Source organism: Hylobates moloch, unplaced genomic scaffold (genome assembly GCF_009828535.3).
Source record: "Hylobates moloch isolate HMO894 unplaced genomic scaffold, HMol_V3 SCAFFOLD_8, whole genome shotgun sequence".
NCBI lineage: Eukaryota > Metazoa > Chordata > Mammalia > Primates > Hylobatidae > Hylobates > Hylobates moloch.
The window spans coordinates 32,739,889-32,765,345 of record NW_026652283.1 but is presented as its reverse complement, the minus strand read 5'-3'; the positions used below and the strand labels follow the sequence as shown (position 1 = coordinate 32,765,345).

Here is a 25,457-nt window from a genome sequence, read left to right as displayed (position 1 = left end):
AGGAAGGAAGTGAGGAGGGCAGCCAGCAGCTTCCCCTTTTCTGCCCGGCTCCAGGCACCAGGCTGTTTCCCCTTCAGTGCCTCAGAGGAGGGGACGGCAGCACCATGGACCCCCGCTTGTCCGCTGTCCGCCAGACCTGCTGCTGCTTCAATGTCCGCATCGCCACCACCGCCCTGGCCATCTACCATGTGGTGAGTGTGCGCCCCGGGTGTGCGTGTGCGCGTGCTTGCGTGACTGTAGATGTCTGCGGTGACCCCTCATCTGCGGAGCCCCGCAAATGAAAGAACTCCTGCTCCCCACCTCTCTGGGGGACCCCGGGCAAATCCCTGTCCTGCTCTGGGCCTCAGTTTCCTCCTCTGTCAAATGGCTGGGGGGACCCTGGGGAGATGCCGCAAGAGTGAGGAGTAAGGGAGCAGGAATCCACTTTCCAGGCAAATGTAACTGACGTTCACTCCGAGGCTGGCTCCGTTTCTGCCTCTTGAGATGGGGCACAGCAGTGGCCGGAAGGTTATTTGTGTGCAAAGCCAACAGCCGATGTGAAAGTGCTTTGGAAGTCAGGGATCTTGGAAGGAACGTGGGCTGGGATTGTTTGACCAGGATGTGAGGTCGGCCGCAGACATAGCCCCGATTCTTCCCCTGGGGCCTGGAGGGAGCCTGGGCCACTCGAGGGGATGAGAAGTGGGCATCTCCCCTTTGTGCCTCCAGTGGGGAGGCAGGGGCCGAGTCCTCTCAGCTTCCAGCTCAGTCAAACCACGGCCTTCTGCCCACCAAAGAGAACTTGAGACCTGTGCTAATCATTAGGGTAACTTGCCCGGCCCAAGCTCTTGTTGGGCAACTTGTGAAGTCACGGCTGTCACTGGTTCCTCCTTTCCTGGTAACTCACAGTGTGGTCTTGGGCAAGTCACAGTGCCCGGGGGCCAAGGCTCCCCCTCTGCCTGGGGTGGATGAGGGTCAGGTGCTTGTACTGTCCTGCCTAGACCCACCCTACCCCCAAACTCCTCCACAGCCATCTCCCCTAGACCCAGGCGACTTCCTCCTGGGGTGACTCAGGGCCTATGGTGAACAGTTTTCTCATGAGTCTGGAAGGGCTTCCTCAAAATTAGCCTAGATCCACATGCTGCAGTGGGTTGCTGCAAACTTAGACCTGCCTGCACCTGCTTCCTGTCACAGGCAGGGCAGGCAGAGCTGTGGCAAGAGCCCAGCCTTCAGGGGGGCGATGCTGTTCAGTGGTTAGCCCACGGCCTCTGGATGCAGACTCCTGCATGCAAATCCTGGCTTCCCTGCTTCCCAGCTGTGCAGCCTTGGGTGATTTACTTAACCTCTCTGAGCCTCAGTTTTCTCATTTAAAAAAATGGGGATGTGAATTATCATACCCATCTGATAGGGTTTGTTGTGAGGCTCAGGGAGTTGATATATACAAAGCATGCAGAACCATGCCTGACGCACGAGTGAGTGCTTTATTATTCGTTGTGCATCAGACATGGCACCTGCTGTCAGCATCCTTGGAGTCAAGCTGTCAGCATCCTTGGAGTCAAGCTGTCAGATTCAAGGACTCTAGTTTTGGGAGGAGGAACTCAGAGGTTGTCCTCCCCAGCTCCTGCCAATGCAAGAGCTGGGAGAAGCAAATCACTCTTTGAGTGTCCCTGTACCCTGTCTTTTAGGCCTTCAAGCTCTGAGACTATGTAGCATTCTTGAAAGGACAGTGTGACATGCAGGGGCATCTCACAGGTAGCAGGTCCCTGGGTCTTCACCCCAGCCCTGCTACTAACTGGCTGTGTGGGCTCAGACAAGCCTTTCTTTGGGCCTCAGTTTCCCTTTTATAAAGTCAGGGGTAAGGTGATGTTGACTGGCTCAGAGGTCTCCAACTGTGATGCCTCTAGGGTCTGGGCAGGCCATGTGAATGACAGCAGGGGGCACATGGGCCTGCGGTGACCCAGGGAGCCCTTGCTTGGCCCACCCTGCAGCTGCTCTCTGTTTTTGCTGGTTGTTGCCAAGAAAGGTTTGTGGGCCCTTGTGGCCGCTCTTCTGATGTTTAGAGAGTAGGGAGCAGGCTTTTGTGTCACATCTTCTGATGTTTTCAATGCTAGTGATTGATGCACAGTAGAAAACAATCTCTGTGCAGGCCAAGTCGAATCCATTTGCAGGTTGTGTGGGCCCAGAGGCTGCCCTGCAAACCCGGGACTGTGGGGCTGTTAAGGTTTCTTGTTGATCGTGCCATACGATGTCCTCACCTGTAAATGGTGGTGTGATATACGGTCCCTGCTCACAGAGCTGAAGAATGTGTGGGCCCAAGCAATCATGGAAGACTCCTTGGAGGTGGTGCCATCAGCAGGAGAGAGAGTTTGGTTGTGGGCAGTATGGAAGGGGAGGAGAAACAGGTGAGCAATGGCGTATATGTTCGGCTTCTACAGGGACACAATAGAGACCAACCTGGAGTTTGGTGATAAAGGTTTTGAGTGACAAGCTAAGAAGCTGGATCTTCCCTGCAGTGCACCATTGATATTTTGGGCTGGATAATTCTTTGTCATGGGGGAGTGAATTGTGCGTTAGAGGAAGTTCAGCAGCATTCATGGTCTCTACCCACTAGATACCAGCAGCACTCCCCATCTCCCTACCCTGCCACTTGTGATAACCAAAAATGTCTCTAGTCATGGGGCCCAATCTCGCCCAGTTGAGAACCAATGCCTATGGGTGATGAGATGTTCTAGAACAGGAGCAGGCATAAAAACAGAGGGGCGTCCTGGAAACCGTGCGCTCGGCCCAGGTTGTCTCCAGGCTGTGGTCCTCAGTTGACTCCAGTGAGGGGTTATCTTCCTGCACCCCGAAAGAGTCCTCTCTCCTTCCCAGAAAGGGCAGGGCCTGGGGGCTTTCCCATAGGCTCGCTGGCAACAGGTGTGCTGATAGGACTTTGAGCATCTGGGTGGAAAAAGAGAAGCTGTGGTCCAGATGTGTCAATAGCCCATGCTGGCTGTCATCTGGACCCAGCCATGGGTGACGACTCTGCACATCATGAGCTATTTGTGGACTTGGCCCCTCTAGGGAGGGTTAAATTGAGCCCTTGCCATCCTGAGACAGTGCCACGCTCTATTGAGTCATGAGGGCGTTATTACATGAGGGAAGCCTGGTCCGTAGCTTTGGGCTCAGGCGTATTCCTCAGGATGTCACTGGGTTTGTGCAGAGGATTCTCTGGGTCACCCAAACTTGCACACTTTGGGAAGCCAGCAAACTAACTTACTTTCTTTCTTTCTTTCTTTCTTAAAATTTATTCTTTTTTTCTAAGTTCAGTAACTTGCCCATCTTTTGTTGCTTGTTTTGTTTTTGTTTTTAAGAGATGGGGTCTTGCTCTGTCACCCAGGCTGGAATGCAGTGGTGCCATCACAGCTCACTGCAGCCTTGAACTCCTGGGTTCAAGTGATCCTCCCACCTCAGCTTCCTGAGTAGCCAGGATCATAGGCGCCATGCCACCATGCCCAGCTAATTTTAAATATTTTTTTTGTAGAGACAGGGTCCCACTAAGTTGCCCAGGCTGGTCTCAAACCCTTGGCCTCAAGTGATTCTCCTGCCTTGGCCTCCCAACACGCTGGGATTGCAGGCATGAGCCACTGAGCCCAGTCTAGAGAAATTTCTTAAACTGGGTACCTTGGGTCCTGGCTTTTTGCCAACCTGAAGCACGTCCTAAGTCAATGGTAGAAATTGGGCACCCCCAGAAGACACTTTTGCCCAGAAATCTCTTCCTTCCTGACCCCTCTTCCCCAGGGTGCCCGGAATTCCACTGTCAGAAATGCATTGTCTGGATTAAAAAACTTAACACCTGCTATGATTTCAACAGTGTAGAAACAGGATACGTCAAAACAGGGCAAGGAGGAAATGTGTCTGGGTTCTAGGATAGTGAAAGCTCTATTTTTTCTACTTTTATGTATTTTCCATATTTGGTACAATGTGCACATACTTAGAACGGTTTTAGATTTACGAAAAGATTGCAAACACAGTACAGATAGTTCTTGCATCCCCCATGCCTAGTTCCTCTATTGCTAACGTCTCAACGCTAGTGTGGTGCGTTTGTCGCAACGGGTGAATGAATATTCGTGGGCTGTTATTAAAGTCCATGCTTTACCCCTATTTCCCCAGCTTTCCTCTTACATCCTTTTTCTGTTCCAAGATTTTGCATCCAGGATGCCACGTTACATTTAGTCTTCACACTTCCTTAGGTTCCTCTTAGTATGATGGTTTCTCAGATTTTTCTTGTTTGTGATAATCTTGACAGTTCGAGGAGTATTTGTCAGGCATTTTGTCAACTGTTCTTCAACTGGGATCTCTGGTGGTTTCTCATGATGAAACTGGGAATGTGCTTTTGGGAGGGAGACCACAGAGGTGACGTGCCAGTCTCAGAACATCGTACTAAGAAAAGGTTCTGCCAACTTGACTCACCACTGTTGCTGGTGACTTTGAGCCCCTGGCTGAGGTTGCTCCCTTGTAAAGTTACTCTTTTCTCTCCTTTCCATGCTGTATGTTTTAGAAGGAAGTCACTGTGCTGCTCCAAGCAGCCCAGGTTTGATAAATGGGGAGTTCCGCCCCACCTCCTTGAGGGCAGAGTAGCTACACAAATTACTTGGAATTTCTCAAGGAGATTTGTCTGTACTCCCAGTTTATTATATAAATAAAGGGTTTATTTATATCACAGGGACCCAGGGATCTTTACTGTATGCTTTGGGTTATAATCCAATGGTACTTTATTTGTGGCTCAAGTATACTACTTTTAAATTGGAAAAAAAAAATAATAAGGCCGGGTGCGGTGGCTCATGCCTGTAATCCCAGCATTTTGGGGGATTGAGGCGGGTGGATCACTTGAGGTCAGGACAAAACCCCGTCTTTACTAAAAATACAAAAAATTAGCTAGGCATGATGGCGGGAGCCTGTAATCCAAGCTACTCGGGAGGCTGAGGCAGGAGAATTGCTTGAACCTGGGAGGCGGAGGTGGCAGTGACCCGAGATTGCGCCACTGCACTCTAGCCTGACAGAGTGAGACTCTGTTTTTTTTTTAAAAAAGGTAAAGCATTCAAATCATAGTATTTGAAGAAGGAGTCTCTATTGCCCTGACCTCGTGCAGGTAAGTCCCCCCATGTCTTTCTGTGCCCAGCCCCAGGCCGGGATACAGCCCTGGCTCATTCACGGCCTCTGCCCTTGAGGGGCCAGTCTGCCAAGGAAAACCTGTGACAAGGACAATGGATGACATTGCTGGCTATGACGGGGGCACAGATGCGGGGCTGGAGGCTGGGATTCTGGAATAGCTTCTTGGAGGAAGTCTGAGTCCTAAGGATGAGTAGGGCTTTGCTTGGGCACCTTGGAAAAGAGACCACGCTGGGCGGGGGAGTAGTATGAACACAGGCTTGAAGGGCAAGGACACTGCAGTGCTTCAGAGACCTAAGAGGTTTGTCAAGCTGGGTTAGGAGGGGTGGCCACGAGGTGTGTGGGGAGGAGGGTGGAGAGGTCCCCAGGGGTGGGATCTGCCTGAGTCCTTTGCTTTTACAAGCTTCAGAGCTAAGAGGATGGATCTCTGTTCGGCCTATAAGCTCATTTTGCAGATGGGAAAACAGGTCCAGCAGGGCCCGTTACTTGCTCCAGGACACATGGAGAGGTGGGGCAGAAGCTTGCTTCAGGGCCCGCTGTTGGCACACAGGTGTGTGGAATGATCCAGAAAGTGGGCAAATGAGTTCCTTCCCTGGCCCATGGCTGGGGCGGTGTGTCTGTCTGGGAGGCCCTGCCCTCATCCAGCCTCCCACCATTCATTTCTTCTTTATGGTCCAGTTAACGGGAAGCTTCCTCCTCTAGGAAGCTCTCCTGATTTGCCCTCCTTAGAACTCCTGGGGCTCTTTTCTCTGCTCCACTTCAGGGGCAGTGATTTGTGATTGAAAAGAACACAGGCCCATCTCCGTTACTCACCAGCAATGTGACTTGAGCAGGCGGGCACCTTTGTTATCTGAGCCTTGCCTTCCTCATCTGCAAATGGGGCCAGTGGTCCCTGCCTCAAAAGTGATCATTTGGAGGAGACCCTAGTGAAGCCGGGTGGGGGGCTAGCAGGCGAGTGCCTAAAGTGGGCTGTGGAAGAAGAACACAAGGCCCCCTGCCCCCTTTTTTTGAGACTGAGTCTCGCTCTGTCACCCAGGCTGGAGTGCAGTGGCGTGATCTTGGCTCACTGCAACCTCTGCCTCCCGGGTTCAAGTGATTCTTGTGCCTCAGCCTCCCAAGTAGCTGGAATCACAGGTATGTGCCATCATGCCTGGCTAAGTTTTGTATCATTAGGAGAGACGGGGTTTCACCATGTTGGCCAGGCTTGTCTCGAACTCCTGACTTTAAGTGATCCACCCGCCTCAGCCTCCCAAAGTGCTGGGATTACAGGCGTGGGCCATCGTGCCTGGCCTCGCTCCCCTGTTGAAAGTTCATCTGTTTGGGGTTGAAAAATGAGTCCAGACTGCCAGGTGGGGAAAACCCTGGGTGAGAATCTATTGGAACTTGCCACCTTTACGTTTGATGCCCCTGGGCTGGACGGAGAGGCCACATTCTCTGCCACTGCAGCTCTGTGCCCTTCATGGAGGGGTGAGGAGGCCGGTGGGGGGCAGGGTGGGAGTTGTAGCCCTTCCTCAGTGTCAGAACTGAGTTGTTCTCCTCACCTCAGGGGTGTGAACCCCAGCTTCTAAAAGCAGGAGGCCCCCATGGCCCATCCTACCCAGAGAGCGGCTGAAGGGCCTAGCCTGGCCTGGCCAAGACTTCTCTGTTGCCAACCTGGCCCCGAGGCCTCCAGGAAGTGAGGCTTTTATTTTGAGCCTAGAGCACCAGCCTGGAACCAGGACTTCGCTCTGAGCTCACTGTGAGGCGAGCGTTGGTCTCCCAGGGGACCCCACCCTGCCAGGGGAAGTGGCACAAAGCACCTCCTAATGAGGCAGGAAGCAGAGCCAAGAGCTGCACTGCCTCAGCCCTGCGCAGGGGCTGCTTGGCACAAAGCACCCCTTCCCCAGCCTCAATTTCCTCCCCGGTCAAGTGGGAGTCAGTAACTCCCATCTGTGGCACCGGACAAATGGCAGCTGCCACCGGGGCCTCCATTTTACAGATGAGGAAACTGAGGCTCAGGAGGGCAAGTGACTCTGCAGCCTGTGTTAGATAAAGAACCCGAGCTCAGGTGTCTGCTCCAGGAGGAGGCAGGGAGGGCAGCCTTCCTGGCAGCCATGGGATGGGGGGGTCAGCTCTGCCATCCCCAGAGCCTTGCTCTGAGAAGCACAGAACCCATGTGTAAAGAGCTGATTTCAATTTTACCTGCAAAATCAGAAAAACGTGGGACTCATGTTAGAACCTGTCTCTCAAGACTGGCGCCAGGATGACACGAGAGAGTGTACGGTCGGTCGGCCCTCCCTATCCGCAGGTTCCACATCTTGGATTGCAGATTGAAAATACTCAGATGCAGAGCCCGTGATACAGAGGGCCGACTGTATGTGTTCAGAAGAGGACCTGGCGTCTAATAAATGCACAATATAATAGTATCAATACTTATTATCACTGTTGTGGGTCTTTGCTCTGAAGATAAAGGGAGAAGTGACGGTTCCAGGGAGTCGTTTGGGGAGTGGAGGGTGCTTCCCCAGATATCTAGGAAGTGGAGGATGACAGGCCTTGTGTCGTACCTGGAGGCCAACTCTGAGCCCCACCACTGGCTGATCCTAAAGGGAGATTTGATAAGCTACCACCAGCCAGAATATCTCTGCTGCTGGGATTCACTGGCACTGTTTGCCTGTGGGGCAAAGTTAGCTGCTAGAGCCCAGTCACAGCACTTCCTGTGCTGCAGGTGACGGCCTCCTCCGGCGCCACCTGAGCCATCTGAGTCTAGGTTCTTTAGGCTTTTGCATGAGCTGTCACGTCTCCTGCATGCTCTTTCCCCTTTCTCTCTCACCCCAGAGGCCCCACCCCTGCCGAACCAGTGGATCCGTGTGTTCTCCCAGCCAGCTGCTGCCATTTACTGAGGCCTGCTGGCATTCGGCACATGGACGGCGCCAAATCACAGTTCACTAAGAGGAACGTCTTGCCGTTTCCTGAATGCGTCTCACACACACCGGCCTCTGCTCATGCCCTTTCCTCTGCCTGGAACACTTTTCCCATTGCTCTTTCGGGGAATCTTCTTCAAGATTCACCTCCTCTGAGAAGCCCTCCTCGACCCCCACCATTGGACCCTGAGGAGCTCTGTGTGCTGGGTCCCTGGGAGTCGTGCCCTCTGGCCTGGATGCTCATTTGGGTCTTGACCCAACCTGATTCATCTTCCTCATCCCGTGGAACCTGGCACAGGAGGTGCCACAGCCAACCTCTATTTTATTTTTGCAAACCTTTTCTTGATGTATAATTTACCTATAGAAAAGCACAGCTATCATAAGTGCACGTCTTGGTGAGCTTCTACAAGGTGAACACACCCATGTGACCTCCACCCAAGCTAAGAAATCAGACAGGACCAGCACCCAGAGGCCCCTAGAGCCCCTGCCTCGCCACTGCCCTGCCCCCACTGACTTCTGCCCATCTATGTAGTCCTATAACACGTACATCTGTAGAACTACGTAGAAATGAAATTCTGCAGTGCGTGCTCTTTTGTGAGCACTTCTTTCTCCCAACGTTATGTTTGGGAGCTTCGTCTGTGTGGTTGCGGGTAGCTAACTCATTTTTTCCATTGCTGTGTATACTCCATTGTATGAATCTACCACAAAGCATTTATTTGCCTGTTTTCCTGCAAAAGAACATTTGGATTGATTCCAGCTTGGGGCTATTACAAATAAGGCAGCCATGGCCACCAGGCTCCGTGCTGGGTGTCCACACTCAGGCACCGGTGCTGCTCAGTTGATCTTTCTGAATCACCATCTTCAATTATTTACTTCTCACACCCACTCCACGAGGTGGATGGATTCTTCTCTCCCTTCTACAGATGAGGAAATGTTACAGATGAAGTAACATGGCCAGGCCAGGATCCCACAGGGGAGTGGCCGCACTGGGGTTCTCACTGAGGTCTGTGAGCCCCAGAGCCCAGTGGAGGGAGGAGGGGATGAGGTGGAGGCGGGGGTGAGGACGAGAACTGCGGAAGAGTGAAGAAGAGAGAGAAGCCAGGCTCTGGGGAGCTGCAGGCAGCCAGGCCGGGCTGCTGCGGAGTGCGTGGCCCCAGGAATGGGGGCGTCTGGTGGTATCTGGGCTGGCTGGAGAGGTGGTTGGGAAGACAGTGCTCTTGGGGGGCTGGCCCCCACTGAGCCCCCACAAGCTCTGACCAGAAGCACAGGGTGGGGAAGGGGAGCTTCCTCTTGATGGTGACACATGTGACTCCCTTCTGACATCCTCCTCCCAGGCAACCCAGGGAAATCAGGGTGGGCAGGTGAGGTTGAGGGGACTGAGCTTCAGGGAGGGCCCATAATGATAAAGATGATGGCAGAAGTGTGAGGCCGTAGGACACAGGGTCACGGTGGAGCAGCCCTGAGCGGGGGGGGCAAGGGAGGGCTCTGGCACTTGGGACCCGTTTGGAAAACTGCATTGTCTGCTGGGAAGGGTTGAAGACAAGCCCGGGCCTGTCCTGGGCTCGAACATTCGGTAGGGGAGCCAATGAAGTAAACGGGCAGGAAAGTGTCCACACTCTGGCTGGCGCGGGTGTGTGCTCACTGACGGCTGGGTCCTTTCTCTATAGCCTGTACCTCCCTGAAAATCTCAGAGGGTGGGTCTCTGCCTGCCTGCTTCTGAGACGGTGGGTCTTGGGCCTCAGGGAGTGGGAGAGAGTGGGCCTGCTCTCCTGCAGAAGGGACTGGTCTTTGAACCCCAGAATCGGGGGTTCTGGTGTCATCACCACCATCCACGTGATCTTCCTTATCACCATCCTATCCTGATGTCACCACTGCCGTCACCCCCATCACTGTCACCAACATCACCAACAGCATCTCTGATCAGCACTGTCATCACCACGCCAACGCCAACAACATCCCAACAACCACTCCCCGCCTCACATGGTCACCGTGGCCAGTGCCTCCCAGGTGACACCTGGTGCACTGTTTTCACGGCATCCCCTCTGGAACCGCCATACTTATTGCCCAGCCATGTTCAATACTGACCCCATTGTCCCCACCTTCCCTGATTTCCCTTCTCCAGCCCCTGCCCCCATTCTTTTAGCCCAGCCTGTTGCTTGCTCCTCAGAGCCACCAGGAAGAGAAACAAATCCCCCTGCCCCTGGCCACTTCCCCACTGGCCAGCTTGGGGAAGCTGTGTTTGTCATTAAGAAAGAAGGGCTGCGTGCAGACGGGAATAAGAACTGAAACCAAAGAGGGGCAGAAGGAAGAGGTGAAAAGCGGGAAAGGAGAGTAGGGGTGGGAAGGGTGGCTGAGCATGGCTGGGACCGCAGTCTGAGCCTGGCTTGGAGGCAGGAGGACAGAGCTGATTCTGACGCTGCAACAGTTTTTGCATGTGACCTTGGGCTGGTCGCTGTCTCTCTCTGGGCCATATTTCCCCACTGGTAACATCCACCTCTCAGGGAAGAGACACTCCTGTGCCTTCTGAGTTTCCCTGAAGCGACCGAAACACACCTGCACCACCAGGCCTGTGGCTTTTGCACATGATGTCTGCTCTTTTGGAATGCTTCCTTCTCTTCTGTGTTGGAAAACTCCTACTTATCCCTCAAAGCCACGCTCATGGGTTTCCTGTTGGTGAAACTCTCCCTAAGTTTTTTAGACAGCAATGCGCTCTCCCTCATCAAGGACCCCAAGCCCCATGCGTGTCCTCTGTCATGGCTCTGAGCACACCATTTACGTATCGAGTTCCCTGGAGACTGTGACACCGGCATGCCAGGGTCAGTGGCTTTTCTAGACAGAGTTTGGAGGTGGTAGGTGCTCAGAGAGTGTTTACTGAGAGTCAGTGAATGCCCAGAGGTAGCAAAAACCAACACCAACTGTGCTTGCTTATGGCGCACCTGCTGTGTGCCCGGCTCTGTGCACCGCATGATGCCATTTGACCGCAGCAATCCTGTGAGGCAGGTCAGTGATTATCCCCATTCCTCAGATGAGGAGCTGAGGCCCAGACAGGTTAGTGGCTGGCTCAAGGGTGCAGAGCTCGGCTGGGGCCCAGGACCATCTGACTCCAGCACCCGAGCTCTTATCTTCATGATCTCACCAGCATGGAATGAAAGGACAGTGGGTGAAAAGATGCTGTAATGGGGGAGCAAGTGGGTGAGGGCATGCTGTCTGCCTGGGCACTGTTGGGGGAGAGAAGGCTTGTGCCTGTCATGGGATGGCTTGGATCCCAAGGTCACAGCCCAGCTGGGCTCTCAGAGGTTAGGGAGAAGGCAGCGCTGTGTCCTGGTGGAAACCAGGGACATGAAGGGAAGGCAAGGGCTGGGGGCTTGGAAATTTTGACTCTCTGCATACTCTGTAGGTCTGCCAGGTACTTTCCAGGAACTACCAACAGCTGATGGTTAGGGACATGGGTGGGGCAGTGAGAGCCTTCTGAGGGGCAGGGTGCTGGCCCTGGGGTGGCTGGGGGTGGAGGCCTGAGGGCAGCCTGGGTGAGATATCCTACCGTGTGTAAGAGCTCCACCCCCCTCTCCCTCCTGCGTTCTGTCATCCCAATGGCCCCAGGGGAAAAGGAGGGTCTCTTCTCCTTGACCAGAAGCGAAAACTGAGGCCAGGGAGAAGCCAGAACCTGGCCAGGGCCACACAGCAGTGAGGCAGTGGAGGAGGCCTCCTGCTCCCCAGCTCTTGTCTCCTGAGCTCTGAGTGGCTGGGGCTGGGGTTTGGCTGCCAGGGAAGGGTGGGCAGATGGCTAGAGAGATCCTGGAGACCCAAGGGAGCCAGCCCAGCCTTGTGGGGAGCCCTGGACCCCGGGAGAGAGGCAACAGGGTTCACACCCCAGCCGGGCCACGTGACACAGGGCACGTGAGTTCTCTCTCAGCCTCCATTTCCTCATCTGTAAAATGGGAAAATGTTGCCTCTCTTGTAAAGTTTTGGGAGATTGCAGTGCAAGCCTGTGTGTGCAGGTCTGAGCACACAGTAGTGCTGAATACATGTGAGTTCCTGTCCATCCTATGTCCTAGAGAGCCACATGGGTGCCTGGAGCGGAGCTTCCTCCCTTTCTCCTGGTCAGGGACTGGCATCTTTGTGGAAGGTCGGGGCCCCGCAGAGTCTGAGTCAGGCTCTGCGGTTGCCTCGCTCTGTGACCGTGGGCTGGTCCCTGCCCTCTATGAGCCTCGTGAGCCATCCGGCAATGGGGACAAAGTCCTCCCTCATCCCCTGCAGCAGGGTTGTTCAGAAGGTGAAATGGGGGGAGGGTGAGCCTGGGTTTTAAATGCAGGTGGTTTTCACAAAAGCAGAAATACCTCTGGTGCCTGGTGCTCAGGCTGAGGGGAGGGAGGGGGGACTGCAGAGGGAGAGGGGATGGGGGCACCTCTCTGCCTCCACTGAGGCACTGAGGGGAAGGATTAGGCCTTAGGCAGAGCCGGGTGGCTGGGAGATGCTGGGAAGTGGAGGGAATTGGCCAAGATTTGAACCCTAGCCCTACACATGACCAGCTGGGAGGCCTTGGGCAAGGCCCTGGACCTCTCTGAGCTGCACTTTCTTCATCTGTGAAATGGGAGGAAAGTATTAAGAATAGTCCCTTTTCTGGGTAGTGGGGAAGATCATGTGGCATGGAGTTAAGCTGTACAAATGTCCCCTTCTTCCCCTAGGGTGGTTGGAGGGGTTGCAGGGCAGTAAGGGATGCTTGGAGGAGAACAGAGGAGTTGTAGGGGGACTTGAGGATTAGTAGAGGTCTCTAAAGTTGAGTAATGTCCAAGGTGACCTCATGGCCTCAGGATGACAATATTAAAATTTCTCAATTTTTCCATCATGTAATTTTTTAATTTCTGGAAATTTTTTAGTAGCTGTTTTATGAAGTTCATGATAAACTAGGACAGTAACACATGCATGTAATTTAGAAAGAAAGAAAAATAGAAGCGTGTGTTCAAAAGGTGTTACTGACATAGGTGCATGATCAAAATATCTAAGTCCTCCCCGGGGTTCAAGCTAGCTGGGCTCTGAGGCATTTTGGGGGTCAGGGGAATGGGAAGGCATCAGAACAGCACTGGGAGACTTGGGCCCCCCCCTTAACTTGTTGTGTGTCCTTGGGCAAGCCACCTAATCTCTCTGAGTTTATAAAACAAGCAGAGGCAGCTTATAAAACAAGTAGATGTAGGCTCCTTCTAGCAAGGGCAGGTTGAGATGATCTGATTCTAGGCTTCGTTCCAGATCTCAGATAATCCTGGAATCTTGAGACCTTGAAAGTCTTCTCATTTCACGCTGTCAGATCCTCATGGTCCTTCCCCAAGCCCAGCTGTGACTCATCTGAGATCTGCTTACATACTCCCGGGAACAGGGAGCTCACCACTACAGGACTCCCCGTTCTGTGCTGGACGGAGCTGTCATCTGCCTCCCTTTCTCTTTCTCTCATTCAAGGTGAAACTGAGAGGAGAGGGGCTGCAGCCTGGCCTTTAGGGGCTGAGTAAGGAGATTGTCTCTCTCAGGGCTGTTTCCTGTGAGTGTCAGCCACAGCCTCACCACACCTGCCTTCTTCTCGGGGTGCTCTCGACTTTCCTGATGAGACAAAGCCTTTCCAGCTCACTCTCCAGCAGGTAGAGGGGCAGTTAGAGCATGTACTGTGCTGCTGGTACTACTGCCCAACCACGTAAGCTTGCCCCAGCCAAAAGCAGATTCTGTTTGCTGGGCACCCCCTGCCAGTCCCTGAGCTCAGTGCTTTGCAAATATAATGCAATTTAATCTTCACTAAATCCAGCAATTTTCCAGATGAGGAAACTCAGAGAGGTTAAGAGACTTGCCCAAGGTCACACAGTGACCTGGATTCAAATGTGTTTTGAGCTGACTCTGGAGCCCAGCTCTTCATCACTCTTCTGTTCAGTCCCTTTCCAGGCCCCGAAACAGGATGTAATGTGGCAGGAAGACAAGTTGAGACCTGTGTCTGAGCTAAAAAAAAAAACAAAAAAAAAAACCCACACAGTCAGCAAGGGGGAAACAGATGGTGGGCGGCTGGTTGCCTGTCAGCTGAGCATGAGTTACCAGTGCAGGGCTGGCTAGAAAGCCAATGTAAACTTAGGGCCATATTAATAGAGATAGGGCACCCACTAGAAGGGAGGGGACAGTCTTCTTGTTCTTTAGATGGGCAGAGGGTACCTGGAGAACTGCATTTATGTCGTAGGGGAAGGGTGGAGGGCTTGCTACAAGGACATGGACACACATAAGGTTGTGAGTTCCCCATGGCTGGAAGCACTGAAGTAGAGGCTGTGTGGCACAGGATTCCTGCATTGGTTGGTGGGAGGCATGGACAAGGTGACCTCCAAGGTTCTTTCAAACTGCAGTTTTGTGGCTGGACTTCAGTTGTTTCTAGGGCCACCCCAACACCCATGCCTATCAGATTTGCCCCTTCCCCATCATTCTTAGCAAGGGTCATCTGAGAGTGTGGGATTCATTCATTCATTCATTCAACAAATACAACAGCTAGGGGAATGAACAGAGACACACAGGCTTTCCCTGCCTGGAACCTACAGTCGAGTGGGGATAATGGATAACAGCACAGATTGAGTGCTTACTATCTGCCAGGTACTTTAAGTGAATTATCCCATCTGGCCCCACCACAATCCTATGAGGAAGATGTTATTATTCCCTGAGGGGCCATGGGAGACAAGGATTCAGGGTTAGATGCTCTCCAGGGCCCTCCTGGGCCTGTGTTGATGATGCCGGGAACCTGAAGCTCTATGATGCTCTCTGATCCCCAGAGCCTGTTGTTACAGAAGGGGGTGCAGTGGAGGGGCCTTCAGCTTCTACCCCCCACACCACCTCTTTAAGCCTGACCTTCAATAGTAACGGTTACCACTCTTACTGAGAACTGGGCCTAAGGGCTCTCCTGGGATAGTCTCATTTACTCCTCACAGTAGCCTCCTAAGGAAGTTACTAGTATTATCCCCATCTTGCAGATGGGAAAACCGAGGCTTATAGAAGTCAAGTAGCTTGCCCAGGGTCACACAGCTGGCGAGAGGAAGACCCAGGATTCTGAACATGGGCTCTCTGTGTGTAAAGGCCACTCTTTCGTCTGGGATGCCCTACTGACCTGGCATGCCATCAGCTCCAGGGTCCCCACTACCGGCTTCCCTGCTGTACACCAGTAAGGTGGGAGGGGCTGGTCGGGGGGCCGTGATGCAGGCTCAGCTGACTGACGCTTTGCTTGGCCTCCAGATCATGAGCGTCTTGTTGTTCATCGAGCACTCGGTAGAGGTGGCCCATGGCAAGGCGTCCTGCAAGCTCTCCCATATGGGCTACCTCAGGATCGGTAGGTCCAGGGGACGCCGGGGGAGTGGCGGGGGGAGGAGGACAGGGAGGGCCCTGGCCAGGGATAGCCGGGCTGGTGTTGGAGGCCCTGCCACCTCTCCATGGACGATGGATGGCCTCTGGCAAGTGTCTTCCTTTCTTGGGGCCTCGGCTGTTTCATCCGCAAATGGGGTTGTTCCACCTGACCCCACCCACATCTGCAGGTGGTGAGAGCAGATGGAATGGCGCTTTGCAAACCCCCACCAGCTGGCAAAGGTGACAGCCTCACTCTTCTGCTTAAAGCCGTCAGTGGCTGCTCATCACACTAGAATAAAATGGAAACTCCTCACCATGGGATCCAGCCCCTGGCCCACCTCTCTGACAGCGTCTCCCTGTGATCCTTCACCCCACACCTTGCTCCAGCCACACTGATCTCACCAAGCCTGTCCCTGTCTCAGGCCGAGTCCTCATTGCTCTCAGGCCACCCCCAGGGATGCCTTCCTCAGCCTCACCCCGGCTGAAGTGGACCCCAGCCTGCACCTCCAGCCCAGCACCCTCTGTGGCACCCTCCTGTGCTACGTGTGATGTTCTGCTTTTGTCTTTGTGCCCACTCCAGACTGAGGACTGCATGAGGGCAGGGCCTGGGCCTTCCTGTGCATCCTCATGTCCCCAAACCAGTGGTTCCCCAAGTGTGGTCCTGGGAGCCTGGCTGGGGTCCTGGGGGCGCCCCTGAGCACCTCACTGCTCTCCTTGCCTTTCAGCCGACCTGATTTCCAGCTTCCTGCTCATCGCCATGCTCTTCATCATCAGCCTGAGCCTGCTGATCGGCGTAGTCAAGGTGAGGGCCTGAGCCCCGCTGCCCCCGCCCTTTCCTGTTACTCACACCCGCTGGTGGGCAGTGCTGGGTGCCGAGAGGATGGGAGGCGGGTGGGTCGGGAGGTCCCACCTGCATGCTGGAGATCTTCACACTTCCCTTTTGGAGAACCACGTTTCTCCCTGAGATTCCCTGGGCAGGTGACCTCGGTTCCCTGGTAACATGAGCCTCCAGGGGGCCGGGCTTGGTGGGCTATGCTGGTCACCGACACTGGTGAGAATTAGCTGATGACTCACATCCGTTTAAACGGCAGGTGGAAGCAGGGAATTTTGAGAGTGAAAAGAGGAAGTGTTTTTTCTGGGGGTGAGGGAGGGGAGAAAGCACTGGATTTTGTAATGGATGAGAGGAGCCGAAGAAGGGGGAAAGTAGGATGCATGCAGCTCTATCTGTGCAGTGACAGGCGCCAGCACCCTGAGGGGGACCTATGCCCTGGAAGGCCCCCAGAGAGCTCATGATCTGACTGGGGAAGATGGGCCTTCAGAGAGACAGGGACAGTCTAGTGTGACAACGAGGGGCTCCTGGCCCTGAGGGAGATCTGGTGGGAGAGTTGAGATGGGCTGCAGCCCAACCCCCTGCAGAAGAGGGACCCTCTGTCCCTTGGTCCCCAGAAAGGCAGGAAGCCAGGGCCTCACCACATAGCCATGGGAGCAGGATCCAGGAAGAGGGTCCTTCCTGTGCAGACAGGGGCCTGGCATTTGCAGGGCCGGAGGAGTGGGGCGATGATTTGGTGCTGGTTTGGAATGCGTCCACCCTGCCTAAAATGCCAGCACCCACTCCCCTTGCTAACACCCACTCTGTCTTGGAACCCGTGCTCCCTGGGGAGGCCGTTTGCATTGCGCAGGATGACTGTGGGTGCTTGTGCAGAAACTCAAAGGGTTCAGCTAGAGAAATGGAGAAATGGAGCAGGTGGTCCCTGAAGACTCTGAGATCAGTCAAGGTTGTTCTGGTTGCCTCCTGAGTGATTTTAGACGACCACATGAGACACCAGGAAACCACTGTTTCCGTGATTTCGTCCCCAGCTGTGAGAGCATGTGAATGAATACTGGTCACGGTGGTCACTTGCTTTCAATTGAAGGAGAGGGACTTCAGCCTTTTCCTGGCAGGGCCTTTTACTGTGACTTTGGACCCTGGGAGTGGCCGGTGGAGGAAGGTCCAACTGTATGTGGGGGGGTGGGGGGATGGCGGTGGGGGGCGGGGGCTCTCTGCTGCCTCTGGGCCTTCGCTCATGTCGGTCCTTCCGCCTCCAGTGCCCCGCCCTTCCCTCCTGCTCGCTCCTAGTCTCCTTCCCCGATCTGGCCCCGGTGTCCCCACCTCCAGCAAGTCCTCTCTGATCCCCTCTCCTCTGTAGAAAGTGCACGAAGCCCTTCCTTGCTGGTTCTTGTGAGCAAATTGAGTCAAATCTGCTCTTTTGAGCCCTGATAGATGGGGACGGTTCCCTTACGTCTCCTGGGACACCAAGATTCCTCTCATTCAGGGCCTGGGTCTTATCCACTCCCTGTCCCCAGAGTGTCACTCAGAGAAGGTGACCTCAACTGAGGAGGGCAGGGAAGATTTGGGAGAGAGTGGGAAGGGGATGCATGAGGATATCAGGCTGGGTGGCAGAGTGTTGGCTGCATGCAGGGGACACTTGACGGTGCTGGGCTTACCTTTCAGAACCGGGAGAAGTACCTGCTGCCCTTCCTGTCCCTGCAAATCATGGACTATCTCTTGTGCCTGCTCACCCTGTTAGGCTCCTACATTGAGCTGCCCGCCTACCTCAAGCTGGCCTCCCGGAGCCGTGCTGTGAGTACCCAGCCCCCACCTCTCACCGGACAGCAGAGCCCAGGCCTGGCGTGGGAGATGGGAGGGGACCAGACACGGGCCCTGTGCTCAGGCTGGGGAGGGTAGGAGCCCTCTTCCTGGCTGGTGTCTTGACCCAGTCTCTGAGTCCCTCCACATTGCCCCAAGTTTCTTCCTCTGTGGAATGTACCTGCAATCACATCTCATCAGACTGCCTTATGAGGGTTAAATGAGGAACATGCACATTGGGGGTGCAGCCCATGGTCAGCACTCAGTGCCGCTGGAAGTGAATTGACATCCGAGGAAAGGGCACGTGCACTTTATAGCCCCCAGCCCCCAGCCCCCAGTATTATTTCTTCTTTGGAACCAAGTTGAAGAAAGGAAGAGAAGGATGATTCATGCCAGTGAGTGCCCACTGTGGGGTGGCTTGAGGGCTGCTGCCAGTCAAGGACACAGTCCCCCAAAGCTGCTTTTCTCACCATCCCCAACTGTTGTCCTTGAAGAGACCGAGGGGCTACATCATGGAAGGGCCCTGGCCCGGGAGTCTCGAGACCCTGGTTCTAGTCCCAGGTCTGCCACTAGCTCTTGGTATGAACATCTGTGTGTTCACGCCTCTCTGTGCACTGGGGACGAGAGTCACTGATGTCTGTAGCTGAGACGGTCTCCCAAGTGAGGGCCTACTATGTGCCCCTCAGTAACTGGGATTATAATTGCTGCTCCTTATTCCTCCTCCTTGTATTTGTCCTCCCCAGAGCCCCTCCAAGTTCCCCCTGATGACACTGCAGCTGCTGGACTTCTGCCTGAGCATCCTGACCCTCTGCAGCTCCTACATGGAAGTGCCCACCTATCTCAACTTCAAGTCCATGAACCACATGGTGAGTCTGGGGCAGGGTCCATGCCCATTTGCTGGCTGTGTGGCCTTGAACAAGTTACTTCACGTCTCTGTGTGTCTGTGGTTTAGGCCGGGTTCCCCGGAGTTGGAGCTTGGGAGGAAGACTCTTGGGCTGGTGATTTACTGAGGGAGCCCTCTCAGGAAGAAACTTGTAAGGAGTGAGGAAGGCAGGTTCGGGAAAAGGAGGAAGCCAAGCAAAGAAGCAAAGACATGGCTGTAGGAGCAGCCCTGCATGATTCCAGAGAGGGCCTTGGCATGTGAATTGCAACACAGACATAATATCAGTTTTTATTGCTGTCTAATGAATTATTTCTAAACATAATGGCTTAAAGCAATAAACATTTATTATTTCACACAGTTTCTGAGGATCAGGAGCTTGGGAGCGGCTTAGCTGGGTTCTTCTGACTCAGGGACTCTGGTGGGGCTGCACCGGAGATGGTACCTGGGGCCGTGGACAACTGAGGGCTTGATTAGATCCGAAGGATGCACTCCTGGTGGCTCACTCACAGGGTGTGGGCTCTTTGCCTAATTCCTCATCGTGTGGACTTGTAGTAGTGCTGCTTGAGTGCTCTCCTGACATGGCTGCTGGCTTTCCCTGCGGGAGTGACGTAAGAGATAAGCAAGGAGGAAAGGCAGTGTCTTTTACGACTTCCATCACTTCTGCCACATTCTGTTAGTTAGAAGTGAGTTGCTAAGTCCAGCCCACAGTCAAGGGGAGAGGAAATAAACACCACCTTTAGAAGGGAGGAGTCTCAAAGAATGTGTGGTAATATTTGCAAATGACTACAGAGGCAGTCTCACCTAGGGCGAGTTCCCCTGCATCAGTCATTGGTTTCAAGCTGCCCCTAGGGGAGGGAATGTAACCTCCCAGGTATTAGTGGATTAGGTGGTCCCTGTCAGCCAAAATGATCATCTAGAGAAGGGCATAGGTGTGGCCCATGGGAAGCTGACACCTGCCAGCTGGGGATGGGCGGGTGCACCAGCCTGGGAAGCAGATCTGGAGGTAGTAGCCACTTGGCTTTTCTTGGTTTGCCCATCAGTGGGGTGGGGCTGAGGGTAGCACCTGCTTCCTAAGGCTGCTGTGGCAGTCGACCAAGGTGACGGCTGTGCCACACTGTGCTCGCGTGTGTGTGGAGGGTGGGGTCATTATTCCTGGATGTGTGAGTGCTGCTGAAATTCCTTATGTCCAGAGACATTGATGTGGCCCCCAAATCTGTTGCAGAATTACCTCCCCAGCCAGGAGGATATGCCTCATAACCAGTTCATCAAGATGATGATCATCTTTTCCATCGCCTTCATCGCTGTCCTTATCTTCAAGGTGAGTGGACCCCTGCCCTGCGCCTCTGGGAGGGGTGGTGAGGCTGTGCTGGGCCCGGGCTTGCCCATGCCAAGCTGTTAGAAGGCAGGGTCACATGTCCTCCACGCCCCCTCTCCTGCTTTTAGCTCCTTTCTCTTGCTTTCCCATGCCAGCTCCTCTGACTTGACTCGGGATCCTCTGAGACAGCCCATTTAAGGGATGTGAATCCGTGAAGGCCACCTGTGTTCAGAGGTCTAATTCCAGCTGTCTGGAATTAGATTTGGACTGGCCTGCGTTTGAATCCCAGCCCCACTGTCACTAGCTGTGTGGTTGGTCTTCAGCAAGTCACTTCTCTCTGGGCCTCAGGGGCAGGAGTCTTGCTTTGCCTATGTTATAGTTTTATGTAATTCAGGCATCAGAATATACCTGAGATCATGTTAATAGAGGTTTGGTGACAAGAAGGAGGGAGGGGAATGGTCTCATTCTTCTCTGGGGTGGTCAGGCCCAGCTTCAGGTCCCAGGTCTGAGTGACGGTGAAGCACCGCACAGTGTTCACAGCAGTACAACAAGCAACGTGAAGAGACAAGAAAATGCTGCCATCTTAGGAAGTCAGAAAACCCCCACAAAATCCAACAAAGACCTGAGCGCTATTCAGCGTGGAAAACAGAGGACTCAAGGGGGGACATGACAGCTGTTTCTTAACACCCGAAGAACTCTCGTGGGGAATTTTGTGGGATCCTAGCGGCCACAGTGGGGGCCTGTGGCCTGAAGCCACAGGGATGCTGATGACCACAGAATGGAAGGAAGGGCTTTTAAAAGTGTTCTTTTCTGATTATAAAAGTAACATAGGTCATAGTAGAAATTTAAAAACTTCAGATGAGCTGGGTGTGGTGGCTCAGACCTGTAATCCCATGTAATCCCAGTGCTTTGGGAGGCAGAGTTGGGAGGATTGCTTGAGGCCAGGAGTTCAAAACCAGCCTGGGCAACATAGCAAGATTCTGTCTCTACAAAACATTTAAAAAAAAAAAAAAGTTGGATGTGGTGGCGCGTGCCTGTTGTCCCAGCTACCAGGGAGGCTGAGGAGGGAGGATCGCTTGAGCCTGGGAGGTTGAGGCTGCAGTGGGCCATAATCGTGCCACTGCACTCCAGCCTGGGTGACAGAGTGAGAATCTCTCTCTAAAACAAAAAACAAAAACCAAAAAACTACAGATAAGTAGAAAGAAGACAAGCACTCCACCATCCACACCCCACACAGAGAGCATCACTGCTGACAACTAGGTGCATTTCCCCCCAGCGTTTCTGTGCTGGTGGGTAGGCGTCTGCAGACCCCAGCTCCTGCTTCCATCGGAGGCCCTGGGCAGTCTCTGCTGTCACCTAATGCCAACCCAGAAACAGAACCTTGCCCCTTTTAACATCTTCTCCAAGGACTGATGCAGCACAAATGCACTAGTGAGTGTGCAGTGAGAACATCCCTGAAGGCTTCATGGGGGAAGCCAGTGTGGGCTTTCCATGGCACTCTCTACTGCAGGACCCCTCCCCAGACCCCACCACACAGCTCCGTCCCCCAGCCCCCCTTCTGTTTTTTATCCTCCACAGTGAGGGGCTTCCCTCTTTGACCCTCATTCTGCCTTGCTGGCCCCTCCACCGACTTGATTTTCCCTCGGCCTTCATGCCTCATTCTTTGTCACTCAGTACTTCCATATGTCTCCTTGCCCCACCTATGTGCCCATCAGGGAATCCATCAAACAAGACCTTCCAGTACAGGACCTTCTCCTCCTACTTAGGGGGCATCCTGGGGGTTTTCTGTTGTTTCTTGAGCTTACCCCTTGGGATTGTATGCCCCACTCTGGAAAGCTTCTGCCCAATTCTTACATCAACTCGCATCAGCTGATGGATATATACTAACTGTTCCTTCTTTATTAACATGGACCAATACTGCACATGCTATTTTGTAATCTGCTTTAGAAAACAACATATCAGAAGCAATTTTGAAGAAAACATGTCCCACCATCAGTTCTGTTTCGAGAAGGGCAGGGCTGTCTCAGGAGGTAGTGAGCTTCCAGTCAGTGTGGGCAGTCAAGCAGGAGCCGTGGGACTATTGCCAGGGAAATTGGAGGGTGGGCTAGAAGCCCCCCAAAATCCCCTTGCTATGTGGTGTCTATGGGGTAATGAAAAGGGCAATACCTGGAATATTCTGGACTGGCTGGTGAGGAACCCTCAACCAGAATGAGAGGTCCGAGCAGGCGTGGCTGGATGCTGGCTTCTGGAGAGAGTGGTGGCTCCTGCCTGGCCTACGTCCTAGGCCTGCTGGAGCATGAGAAGGATGCTCAGCAAAGCACAGCCTGACCTGGGCCTTTTTCCAGGTCTACATGTTCAAGTGCGTGTGGCGGTGCTACAAATTCATCAAGTGCATGAACTCGGTGGAGGAGAAGAGAAACTCCAAGATGCTCCAGAAGGTGAGTGTGGCTGCAGGTGGGTGCCAGCCCTGCCACTAACTCCCTGGCCATTTGGTTCAAGTCTCCTTCCCTCTCTGGACCTTGGTTTCTCTATTTGTAAGACGAGGGTTGGAACAGAAGAAATGTGATCTCTTTCAGTTCTGGTAGTCTAAGATTCATTCACTCACTCATTCATTCTCTCATTCATTTATTCAGTATTTATTGCCTCTCACTCTTTGCTAGTCTCATATCGATTCCAGGGGGGCGCAGAGAAAACTAAGATGCCACCTCTACCTTAGAGGAGTGTATGGTTCAGATACATAGATACAATTACAACTTGGTGTGAAGCACAGGGACAATAAGCACAGAGGAAGGGCCTGGCCTCTTCTCGGGTATCAGGGAAGGCTTCCTGGAGGAGGTGACAGCTGACTGGTCTTGGAGGGTCAATGGATATGAGATAGCTGGGAAAGGAGAAGGAGGCTTTCCAGGAAGAGAGGATGGGGTGTGCTTAGAAGCAGCTTATTGGAAAGTGATGGTTTAAATTCCTGGTAACTTACTTTCCTCACCTGTAAAGTGGAGATTGTATTAGTTAAGACACTTTTGGTTGAAAGTGGCAGAAACCCGACTCAATCTGACTTAAGGAATTTACTGGCTCACAGAACTTAGCAGCCAAATGTAGGTCTGGCTTGGGCCCGGCTGAGTCCTGACATCAGGATATGATCTCGTCCTCTCCATCTCTTGACTCTACTTTCCTTGATGTTGGCTTCATTTTCAGAAAGCCCATCCCTTGTGGTGGCAAAATGGCTGCCAAAACCCCTAGGCGGATATCCCACCCTCTCAGAAATCCCAGCAGAAAAAGAAGGTCCCAGGAGTATGTCTGATTGGACCAACTTGGGCCATGTGCCTATCCCCAAACCAAGGACTATAGCCAGGGAGATGCAATTCTACTTTGAGTGGCCGAGTCCAGCCACCCCGCTGGATCTGAGGGATGGGACCAGTTCTTCTGAAGGTATATGGGCTGAGAACGTTTTCCCAAGGAAAATGGTGCACTGTTTTCAAAATAAGGGAGACTCGATGCTGCATAGGCAAAGGCAAGTGTGTCCACTACAGGGCTGGGAACTGCACCTGTCTCATGTGGGCAATGTCTAGCACGTAGCAAGTATCCAAAACCTGCCAGTCGTCATCATCAGCATCAGCAGCAGCAGCAGCAGCATCACTTTGCATCCAGAGGTGGGGGTTTGGGTCCCATGACCCCAGGTTGGAATTGCAGGTCGTTCTTGATCGTACTCAGCCCTCATCTCTCTGTCTCTCCAGGTGGTCCTGCCGTCCTACGAGGAAGCCGTGTCTTTGCCATCGAAGACTCCAGAGGGGGGCCCAGCACCACCCCCATACTCAGAGGTGTGACCTTCGCCAGGCCCCAGCCCCAGTGCTGGGAGGGGTGGAGCTGCCTCATAATCTGCTTTTTTGCTTTGGTGGCCCCTGTGGCCTGGGTGGACCCTCCCGCCCCTCCCTGGCAGGACAATCTGCTTGTGTCTCCCTCGCTGGCCTGCTCCTCCTGCAGGGCCTGTGAGCTGCTCACAACTGGGTCAGCGCTTCAGGCTGAATCACTCCTCGGGTCTCTCCATAATTCAGCCCGACAATGCTTGGTTTATTTCAATCAGCTCCGACACTTGTTTAGACGATTGGTCATTCTAAAGTTGATGAGTTTGTCAAGCAACTATCGACTTGATCAGTTCAGCCAAGCAACTGACAAATCAAAAACCCACTTGTCAGTTCAGTAAAATAATTTGGTCAAAAAACAGTCTATTGCATTGATTTATAAATAGTTGTCAGTTCACGTAGCAATTTAATCGAGTAATCATCAATTAGTTACCCCTTATATATAAATATATATGTAATCAATGTATTCAAATAGCTTGCTTAAATGATAATCAATTAGCCAACCATGAGTCATTTAGAATAGTGATAAATAGAATACCTAGAATAGTGATGAAATTCAATTTGAAAAATCAAGTTAGCCTCCAAACCATTTAATTCAAACGAACCCACCAACTGGATGCCAACTCTGGCGAGAGTAGGACCTCTGAGTGGCTGTATAATTGTTAATTCAAATGAAATTCATTTAAACAGTTGACAGACTGTCATTCAACAATTAGCCCCAGGAAATAATAGTTATTTCATCATAAAACAGTCCCTTCAAACACACAATTGTTCTGCCGAAGAGTCGTCATCAACAATCCAGTGCTCACCTATTCAGTTGCTCTGTGGTCACTGTGGCTGCATAGCAGTGGATTCCGTGAAGGGGGTCAGCTCAGTCACAGTCATTTTAGTGATGAGCTGCCAGCCTATTCCCAGGTGAGGCCGTCGCTGGCCATTCAGTCGATTCCGTCATAGGCGAGTCAGTTCTGCCCGAGGCTTGTGGTCAAGCAAAAATTCAGCCCTGAAATCGGGCACATCTGTTGGCTGGACTAAACTCACAGGTTAGTTCAGTCAAAGCAGGCAACCCCCTTCTGGGCACAGACCCTGCCACTGGGGTCATGGTGGTTGTGGAGCCGGGGAGGCTTGGCCCCAACAGCCCTCCTGTGCCTGCCTCCCTGTGTGTCGGGGTCCTCCAGGGAGCTGACCCAGAGGTGGAGACCACGGGGGCAGGGTCTCTGGGGACTGTCGGGGGGTACAGAGGGAGAAGGCTCTGCAAGGGCTCCCTGGCAATACCCCCTTGTGTAATTGCTTTGTGTGCGACAGGGAGGAAGTTTCAATAAAGCAGCAACAAGCTTCTTTCTGGCTGATGTGTTTCTGGAAATACAGTGTAGGGAGGGTGGAGACCAGCCTTCTACCTCCA

General features: G+C 53.2%; 1 protein-coding gene across 1 annotated transcript; it reads left to right on the top strand.

Moving 5' to 3' along the window:
* On the top strand, positions 1–25,393 carry LAPTM5 (lysosomal protein transmembrane 5). Its single transcript, XM_032160001.2, has 8 exons — positions 1–191; positions 15,270–15,363; positions 16,103–16,179; positions 17,869–17,997; positions 18,747–18,869; positions 20,109–20,204; positions 22,547–22,639; positions 23,933–25,393. The coding sequence occupies exons 1-8, from the start codon at positions 105–107 to the stop codon at positions 24,020–24,022; spliced, it is 789 nt and encodes a 262-aa protein (XP_032015892.1). The 5' UTR covers positions 1–104; the 3' UTR covers positions 24,023–25,393.
* The last annotated feature ends 64 nt before the right edge of the window (positions 25,394–25,457 follow it).

Coding starts and splice junctions, on each gene's coding strand:
- LAPTM5 (XM_032160001.2), top strand. CDS start 105: ATGGACCCCCGCTTGTCCGCTGTCCGCCAGACCTGCTGCTGCTTCAAT. Junction 192..15,269: donor CCCTGGCCATCTACCATGTG/GTGAGTGTGCGC, acceptor CTTGGCCTCCAG/ATCATGAGCGTCTTGTTGTT. Junction 18,870..20,108: donor TCAAGTCCATGAACCACATG/GTGAGTCTGGGG, acceptor AATCTGTTGCAG/AATTACCTCCCCAGCCAGGA.